The sequence below is a fragment of the Anneissia japonica genome, unplaced genomic scaffold, assembly GCF_011630105.1.
Source record: "Anneissia japonica isolate Jap-2015-1 unplaced genomic scaffold, ASM1163010v1 scaffold343_len330904_cov94, whole genome shotgun sequence".
In the NCBI taxonomy this organism is placed as follows: Eukaryota; Metazoa; Echinodermata; class Crinoidea; order Comatulida; family Comatulidae; genus Anneissia; species Anneissia japonica.
This window is the reverse complement of record NW_022749212.1, coordinates 92,087-102,406: the sequence shown is the minus strand read 5'-3', so window position 1 is coordinate 102,406 and position 10,320 is coordinate 92,087. Positions and strand designations below refer to the sequence as shown.

General features: G+C 31.4%; 1 protein-coding gene across 1 annotated transcript in view; it reads right to left on the bottom strand.

Moving 5' to 3' along the window:
- Positions 1–10,320, bottom strand: part of LOC117121031 — a 55,202-nt gene that overhangs the window by 25,815 nt on the left and 19,067 nt on the right. Inside the window, exons 3-4 of the mRNA XM_033266126.1 lie at positions 8,621–8,714; positions 8,012–8,119 (exon numbers count right to left, since the gene is read on the bottom strand). Coding sequence (XP_033122017.1) covers positions 8,012–8,119; positions 8,621–8,714 — 202 coding nt within the window. The remainder of the gene's footprint in view (positions 1–8,011; positions 8,120–8,620; positions 8,715–10,320) is intronic.

The following is a 10,320-nucleotide window of genomic DNA, read 5'->3' as shown; positions in this document are numbered from 1 at the left end:
AAAAAATTTTCTTGTCTAATTTTTCCCCACCCCTGTGCACCCCTGTACTACTGCCACTGCATAGGCCTAATAATGCACTTGTCAATAGTTTCGGCCCATAGCGGGGCACAAGGTGGGACTTTGCCGTTTTTTTCTTCCAGTCTGTCATCTAAATAGACTAGAGCTATGCATTAACACGGCAGCTCGTTTAGTCTCTGGAGTTTCCAGGCGTGAAACTATTTCACCAGTTCTCCATTATCTACACTGGTTACCAATTGGCAAGCGCAAGCAAGGACTTTTAACTGTTACCAGGATAGGAAGCTGGCTGGTTTAAGCCGTCTAACTTGATTTAGCCTTATGTGCGGTATTGTTATGCAAATGAGCCAGATAAGCACAATCTGCACATGCTCAGAAAAACAAAACTTTCCTTAGCCACACTGCGTATCGGCTAGGCGTACAGCAGCTAGGCCTACCTTATCTTATTTTTGTTTGTTACGCACCACTGACTTAGGCTGTTTGTCATCACTTCAAGATGTCTACCTATTCGTAGAAAAGGCGTATTAAAATCCAAATATTGGCGTTTGTGAACAATACATTTTAATTTTATATAGGTAAGTAGTAAGTATATGAATAATTTTAATGCACTAGTTAGTTGATAACTTCATTCTAATTTGTTTTGGGTCTTTTTCTGCATTTCATAAGTGGTTAGACATGGCCTAGGCTGGGTCTAGGCTAGCGTAACCACATCAATTTAAAATCAAATCTGTAGACATACTTGCCTTGTATCTTAACTTGCAGGTGATTTTATTGGTATACTAGTTTGTTTTTAAGTGTGTAAGTATGATTGATTTGCATGCCAAGTGAAATAAGTACTCTCATTTTGCTTTGTTTTACCGTACCGTAATTCTCGGCTAGGCCTAGCTGTACGCCTAGCCGATATGCAGTGTGGCCATGGTGTGGCTAAGGAAAGTTTTGCTTTTCTGAGTATGTGCAGATTGTGCTTATCTGGCTCATTTGCATAACAATACCGCACATAAGGCTAATTCAAGTTAAACCAGCCAGCTTCCTATCCTGGCAACAGTTAAAAGTCCTTGATTCAAGATTCTGCTCATTACGTACAAAGCCCTGCACAACAAGACTCCTGAATAAATTTCTCAACTTCTAACGTCACGTTCCGTAACTTGTAGTAGGTATTTGATATCAACGACCAATAGATTTATACTATCCGTTCCAGCATCGCGACTAAAAACTTACGGTGATAGAGCTTTTTCTGTCGCTGCACCAAGACTTTGGAACACCCTACCAGCGTCTATCCGTAAAGCAACTTCCGTTCATACATTTAAGAAGAAATTAAAAACCCACCATTTTTAAAGTTTATCTTTTTACAATAATTGAGGTTTTAGAATTTTTAAGTGTTCTAGAGTACTTAATTTAAATGTTTTAGAGTATTTAAGTGTTCCTTAAAGTCGCAACTCCCTTACTTCAGCCGGCGTTGCCACCTTAGCAGTGCACGGTAGTAGAGCCGAGGCTTATCCAAGGTGGAAGCTACCGGAGCCCAGCATACTGTCGACGGAATACCTGCGTGTACCCGGTAGTGGTGGTGTCGCCGTCTCAACAACAGAGTGCGCTTTTTCGTGCTGCAGCTTGGTTTTTTTATTCCCTGTCTGCCTGGACATTACACTACACTGGAATTTTATAAGCGAACTAAAATCTTCATTTTTTATCAACCCAAATTTTGACCTTTGACCTCTGAGATGACCTGTGTATAATTAATTGTAGTTTTACTGTCAGTCAGTCAATTCATCATGATCAAAGCTTTCAGTATTAATCCTTTTATAATGCACTATGACGAATTTACAAAAAAATGCGGTTTTTGACAAAAAAAAAACAATTGGCGGCCATCTTGGATTTGAAGGTCAAAACTAGGTCGAATCATCGATCCGAGATCAAAATATGGATTCCTGGACATCAAAAACCCTCAAGTCCATGCACTTAAGCAACCATGTAGGCCAGAACACTGAAACAATAAATTTCAAAATGGCGGAAGGCGGCCATTTTAGATCTAGGGCTCTCACGGGTTATTCCCACACTTTCGCAAGGGACACCCAAGCTATTTTTGTTATAATACCCTCTAGGAAGACAAATCTACTGAAAAACTAAGTTAGCCTCTCCACGGTCACGGAATTGCCAGAAATGACCTAACTACAACTTATTTTCATTACTAAAATTACAATAAAATTTGTCTAGAATATAAAATGCAAAAAAAAAAAAAAAATTGACTGGCATGTTGGACCTAAATGGAGCTAGTTAATTTTTACTTGTGCTTTGTATATCTAATGCTCGCGCATTTTATGCAATGCTACTTTTGCAATAAAATAAAATGAGTCCCCAATTTGTAAGACACATAGAAAGCCCTATTAGTGCCAGCATAATATTATTGTAAAACATAATGTTACTTTTATAATTAAAGAATGAGGGTCAAGTAATCCTTTCTTGTCCAACGAATAATACTTTTATAAAATCACATATTTGGTGAAATTATAAACAATGTGTTGCCCATTAATTATGATATTTGAAAAGAATAGCTAATTCTTTTCCTCTCCACGGACAACTATGTTCCGGAATCATGGACAACCAAGGTTAGAAGTACTGTAGTCAAACATAGAGGAGACCCACTGTCTAACGGTTTTCTGTTGTATAGTGCTCACTCTGCTGAAACAGCACTTACTGACAGACTTCTTTCAGTTGGAGTTTTCTTTGATGCAAGTCTATTTTGTTTGGAATCTGACATACTGTACTCTATTCAACATCAGATATTTCTATCAATCAACATTTTTGGATAAAGTTCTAGAAAAATATTGAGTCAGTAACTTATAATTCTAAAGAGTAAATGTGTACTTCATTATGGCCAAAAAGAAATACTGTTTAATTTTATTTTACAAAGAATAATAATAATGATAATCAAAAGTTTAGAAGATGTACTATCAATCAAAAATAAACGACAGTATATCTCAAAAATTCAAATAAAATTTTAACACTGTTTTTTGTAAAAACATTACGTTGTTAAGAATAAGAGCGCCCTCAGTCTTCACTTAAACTTATTTGTTAGCAGTCGACATGATCTTAGATGCAGACCGAATTCGTTTTCCAGGGGCTGCAGGCTAATAATATTAGCACGTAGTATCTAAAAATAAATATTGCTGGTAATCCTAATGTTATATAAAATCATTTGAATATGTATATAAATAAAATGGTGTACTGTGAGTATCAACAAAACATTATAAAAATGACTTTTGTTTTTCCTTGGGGAAAGACGTATTATATATTGAATAGCGCCACCAAGTCGAAAGTATAGAAAGATAAAAGCACATCACGTTGTTGATATTTGTGTTCATAGGGCTTATATTACTTTAAAAATAGATTAACTATATGGCTTTTTTTCGGCAAGTTTTTCAAGCGTGTACTGCGTAGACCTGTCCTACTGTGGCAGTGAGCGTATGGCGAATCCGCGTTGGTAAGTTTTCTAGGCCTAGGCCACGCCAATATAAACCATAGGCCTATAGTATTATCACTGTAGTGTATATACGAATATTTTTATTTTATTTCGCATTTCTGATTTTTTTTAAAGTCATTTTCAACTTGTAGTATATTTTGCTTTAGCCTGTGTATTGGGAAGTTATTATTTTGCATATAAATATTTTTGTTTTAAACAAAAATAATTTTATCCCAGATCCCAGACGCAAGCCTAGTTCAAACCAATGAAAAATGCAATATAGGATTACATTCGTTCACAATGGTAATTTGTTATCAATGCTATATTAAGAATGAAAGTCACCGATATTGTTTTTTAAACTATTTTTAAATGCCATTTTGAAATTTATAACTTCAAAATCAAAATACATGATTGATTTAAAAATGGAAATTCTAAATCCACTGAACCATCACATTAATAATTATTAGACCCAAAGTATAATTAACTTCCCAACTCTGCCCTGTCATGAAAAATTCACTCACAACTGCATTTAACAAAGTTCTGAGATAATCAACAAAACGTGTTATTGTCTTCGCTCTCTCCATGCGTAAATAATTGAATCCTTATATTCAAACGATTTTAGAGGTTTTATAAGTACTGTTCATTGTTTAGAAATCGTATTTTTAATTACTCTATATAATATGCAATTTATGTCACATTTATTGTTTTTTCATGACATACCGGGTCTCAATCACATGAAAAAAAAAAAAAACACAAAAGACTCCCTCAACTGCAATTGCCAAAAAAGAATCAACTCAACTACAGTATTTATTGAATGTAAAAGCACGTTATATTATTAAATATTATATCAAATTTTGTGAGTAAATTTAGGGTTACGCCCATTTTTTACTATGATGGCAGAGGCATAGAATAGAATACAGAAGCACGCATACTCAATATAGCACCCTGTTTATGATTGTCTAATCTAGGCCTATCTGATTGTCAGGCTTCAAATATTTTGAAGATTGCAGATAATTAGATTTAAATGTGATTATATTTTAAATGAAAATTTTTAAAAAAATTGATTTGCAATTGTATTTGTAGGTTTTTCTGCCATTATTTTTGGACAATGCTCTTTTTATTTTTTTTGTCTTCAAGAAATTCTCTGTTTAATCGTCTTTTATCATTTTTAAAAATTATCTATAATCTATAATTTCCTTTTTTCAGAAATTTATCCTATTTTGTCTTTCACATAATGTTGAATATTAAGCAGAAGAACAATATATGTTGAACTAAATGCAATAAATATAATAATAGTAATAATAATAATAATAATAATAATAATGATAAATAATAATAGGAGAGGCCTAATAATAATTAAGTTAATAATAATAAGGTAATATAGGTAATAAATAGTGCCCTATAATAATCTATCAGAGAGATGTTAGACACTAAATGTATTAAATAAAAAAAAATACAAATTAAAATTAAGAAAAGATGCTTTTTTAGGTGATCCTTAAAAAAACGTCAAGAACTTGCCTCCTTAATAATACATGTTAGGAGCTGGTTCCATAATGGTCCCCTGCCAGAAAAAAGATCGATATTCATATTTTGCTAGTATGACTAATGTCAAAAAAGTATGAGATAATGTTTCCTTAATACCAATATTGTGCACCTGTGAAGATATTGTTTATAATGATTACATTGTGAAAGTAATGTTATATACATTAGACAATCGTCTTTCTCATTGATGAACAATATGCAGCACTATGCAGTTGAGTGGGTTTCTCGTGATAAACTATTACACAATAGGTATTAAATGCCAGTTAATTGAAGTCTTCCATAAAATTTGCAGGTTGAGTGCGTCTTTGCTGACAAAAGTAACACAGACTTGCAGTTGAGTGATATTTTAGTTTTTTAAATTTAATTTTTTCCGTTATAATTTAAAAAATCTGAATACATCACAGGGTGTGTTATGTCTCCAAAAGTGCAAAATGCTGAAAAAGTGCAGTTTGAAAAAAATTGCCAGTTGATTGTTTTTTCATGACAGGGCCGAATTATAAAGGTAATACCATGATATTTTGTCGTTTCCAAAAATTATGGAATTTTGTAAAAGCAATGCTGACACAATGGCAAAATTATTTAGAACAAAGAATGAAGTGTATGTAGATTCTTTTTATTAAATTTAGTTACCAATATAGTAAGCGATGAAAAGGAATAATTACTGTCAAGTTATCTAAAGTAAGAGAATAATTCTATAGAAAGTCTTGCACTCATAACAATCCATTAAACTATCAATAATTCCCATGACTCAACAATTCAAAATATCCTGTATTTTATTTTTTTTTTAAATTGGGCCAAGACCAGAACAATCTAAATTAAATGTTTATGCTACACCCCCCCCCCTGGGTAGCTAGCTACCCCCTATCTTTCATTTGAAAAATCCTCAGATATAGCCCTCCGTGACCAAATACAAAGTAACCTTTGTTTTTTTTTAGGCCTACATAGGCCTATACTTTGTATTTTTTTCTTAAACATAGGTCTACGCCATATATTCAATTCCCATTCCACACACATTCAATCAAACCATTGAACTACACATTTTCAAGCATTTATAATTTACAAGTGATTAACTTTCATTAAAAACACAAGTTAGTTTTTATACTTTTTGCTACGATAATTTAAATGGTTTGAAAGACAACGGCTGAAGTTACAACATGACCAATAATTAAAAATTTAATAACGGTTTAACTATTTAATGTTTTATTATTTGAATTATTATTATTAGTTCAGCACCACAAACAGTATGTATAAGTTCTACTGTTTTCTCTACTCTCTCCGTTCCACGCGCCTCAGGATATTGGTTAAGTAACAATTATTGTTGTGTCTTCTTAATAATGATTATATAATAATAATAATAATAATAATAATAATAATAATAATAATAATAATAATAATAATAATAATAATAATAATCCTGATATTAAAAAATTAATACAGCAAGATCGTATGTAAATTAACTATTCCAGGTACCAATTAAACTTATAGGGCCTGTAACCTGTACATGTTATACTGCGTACGTAGGCTAATGCAACTCAGGCCTTGTTGAAAATACTGAATTTAGACCCAAAAAATTTGTCATTAAAAATAAAATACAACAGTCATGGTTTTTATTCTGATTAAGGATCACACTAGTTTTAACGTATAATAAGAGGATTTAAATTTAACAGCAAAAATAGTTAATAAATGGGCTGCCTACCTTTTTAACCTAGAAATGCCCCAAAAACGAAGTTGGGCGAAAACTTTGGATTACCCTTTCTCCTACATCTTTCAAGCTTCAGTCGATTTAGCGTGATAAACTGGTGCCTGGGTACGTCATCTAATAAATATTCATGATTTTTTCGTTGAAATTTCTTAAAATTAATTTCTATTGGCTGTAATCCGTGACGTATTTTTACGTTATTTTTCGTAAAATACGCCTTTGTGTATATAAAAAATGTTTTTTCTCCCAAGCCTGACTTTAAGTATCTGTGTAAAACAATAAAGCAAAGTTATAATTTAGCTGCTCAAAAAATTGATGGGATATTTTTACTTTAATTTATAATTGTAAATTAAATCTATTCAAATGTGGAATTAACATTTTTAGTTTATTTTTTTTAAACAGGTAGTAGGCCCTACATCTTTAACGACTACATTGGGTTGTACTGCATGATGTCGTGTGGTTTTTTTCGAAATTGACAGGTTATTTTTTATTTATTTTTTTTTTTGGCAATAAAATCAAGAGAATTACAACTTACACCTCGACGAATTTTGTTTTTTCCCCGACGACGGGGAAGGGAGGGGGCGGTGCTGCCCCCCCCCCCCGCTGGTGCCACCACTGCATGCATTATGTGAAGCCCATTTACCGAGTACAATTAACAAAGTATTAAGGTTAGGTTGTAATAATGTCGTATCGGAGATACCGTTATAATAGTGACTGACAGGGAAAGCACATAATATTATTTGATCATGGCCTAGAAACAGACCATGTTAACCTACAATCATTTTAAAAGTTGTTCAGATAGGCTAGGCTGAGAAAAAAAACTAACATTCAATCTATTTGTGGTTCGATCATGGTTTTAACCTCGCGAAACATTTTTGTACAAATACGCGTTCTTCATAATTTAGGCTGGAGGCAATATCAACAAGATCTCATATTTATGATCCTTGACATGAAATAATACTTTTTTTTTGTATATACAAACATAATACTAAATAGGCCTACTTATTTCACAAAATTAAGAAAAAAATCACCTTTCAAGATGGGAGAAACATTGAATATTGAAAAACTTAAAAATCATTCAGACCTTCTGATGTCGGGAATGCTCGTTTCCGGTCATCTAAGAACAAAAATTCCACGGGGAATTACAAATTTAGAACTATCTGCTTCAAATTCTGAATCCTCTCCTGATATTACTTAACGGTAGATCAGCTGACATGTTTTTTTTGTTTTTGTTTTTTTTTTATGTCTAAATCTAGTTTATATTCTATATGATGATGTGATGATTGTATTCAACTTACCCAGTTTTCGTATGCTAAGTTTTCTGTTGTTGCATTATCTACCATTAATGACAATACATCATTTGACGCATTTTTCCAAACAGCGGTCATTAAAGGCGTCTCATGTTTCTACAAAAAACACAATTTACTGAATAACGATGTAAGAAACAACATCCGTCACGTATAAGAAACAAATAAAACATTGCATAGGTAGACCGATAACTTCTATTTTCGAAATATCCAATAAGAAAAGCTTGTCATAGAAACTTTTAAAAGGCAAATCATCGGAAATTACTGAAATAGTATATTTTAAGAACTGTATATACTTGTATTTATGTAGATTAATCAAAAATTGTAAAAAAATAACATTAAAACTCTCCACCCCCTCGCTCTCCTTTTCTCTCTTACTTTCGCTCTTTTTTATTATTTTAGTAGCACGTTATATCGTTACAAACATTTATATTTTTTTCAAAATAATAATAGGAATTTAAGCATTCAATGATTGTCAAATATTTTAGCCATGGAATGAGATATACCAACAGGTATTTTGTGTATTTACTATACTTTCGAATTAATCGTCATTACGAAATTACGAGCAGAGTGACTCCTCAATCAAAGACGAGTACAAACCTCATCGTAAGTGTTAATTAGGTGTTTGTCAGTGTTACATATGTTCTTTACTGCTTGCCAGTTTCCACTTCTTATATTTTCCACTAACTTGTTTCTGCAAAAGAACAAAAAATCGTTTCTTTTACTTTGAAAAAATAAGCTACATAAACTTTGATAAAAAAAAAAAACAAAAACAAAAAACAAAAAAAAAACTTGGTTGTTAAACAATGTTAACTATAAACAACATTGAAGTCATTACGATCATCCTTTTGAAATATCACCATCCTAAACATTATCATTACCTTATTCATCATAGTCAACGATCAATTTTGAAATAATATGTCATAATAGGTCACTTTGCTAACAAAAATGCCCTACTATGTATTTTATTATTTCAAAAGTATGAATGTATAATAAATAAATCACTGTCTTGTAGACCATGAGCTGGTAACCGTGCAAACCCCAACAGTTAAACTTCCTTAGTATCACGTTGTTCCTTCAGGCATATAGATTCAAAAAAATTGATGTTAACAGGAAAAATATAGGGATGCACTGTATGTACTCGCGTCATTTGTAATGAGTGTTAGTGTTTATGGTCAATACTTTTTTGGGGGAAGGGTTAGAATTTATGCCAATAACCTGTGAATGAAAAGGCTCATCAATATTTTGTGTAGCATATATTTTACTTAGATTAACTAAAATTAATCCGACAAATATTAACGTTACCAGAGGTCAAAAGGTCATCGACCTTTTTACCAAAATGCAATTTTTTTGCATAAAATATCAATAAACTTAAACGTCATATCTTTACTTTTGGATGTGTTTGATACAAATTGTATTTTTTTTTTTGTACTTATTGAAATAAAAATTAAAATGCATTATGTACTATTGTCATTGGTTATGATCTTAGAAATGTATAATCAGGTTTTGTGGAAGGGGTGTCATTTATGCTCATAACTCTTAATTTATTCAATGGATGTGTATGATGTTAGTACTAACATTTAGCTTATAGATTGGTCAGTCATTCAAATCGAAAAGGTTGAAAAAGGCAGAAATTTAAGTAACTAGAGGTCAAAGGTCATTGACCTCCCAATTCAGTCAAAAACGTTTACAAATTTACAGTTGTATGTACAGAATATGGAATTTAAAAAAATATATATTTACAAGAAAAATGTATTAATTGATTAAATGTACTACTGTCATTGGGTTTTGATCCTAGAAATTTGTAATCAATAACAGTTTTTGGGGTAGGGGTAACATTAATGCTCATAACTCTTAATTTAGTCAATTGATTTGTATGATGTTTGTATTACCATTTAGCCTATAGATGATCATTTATTTAAATTGGAAACAAGTTTTGAAACAAGTAGAATGAAGTAACTAGAGGTTAAAAGATCATTGCCCTCCACAAAAAAGTTGTAAATTTATTTTCAATTCACTCACAAACGTTTACAAATCTACAGATCTAAGTATATTTCATACCAATTACAAATAAGCATATCGAATATAAACAATAAGATATTAACAAGAAAAAATGTATAAATTAATATATATATATATATATATATGTATATATAATATTCATATATACATATATTCATATATACATATATATATATAAACATATAAACATTATATATATACATATATACATATATATACATATACAAAATACATACATACATACATATATACATATATACATACATATATACATACAT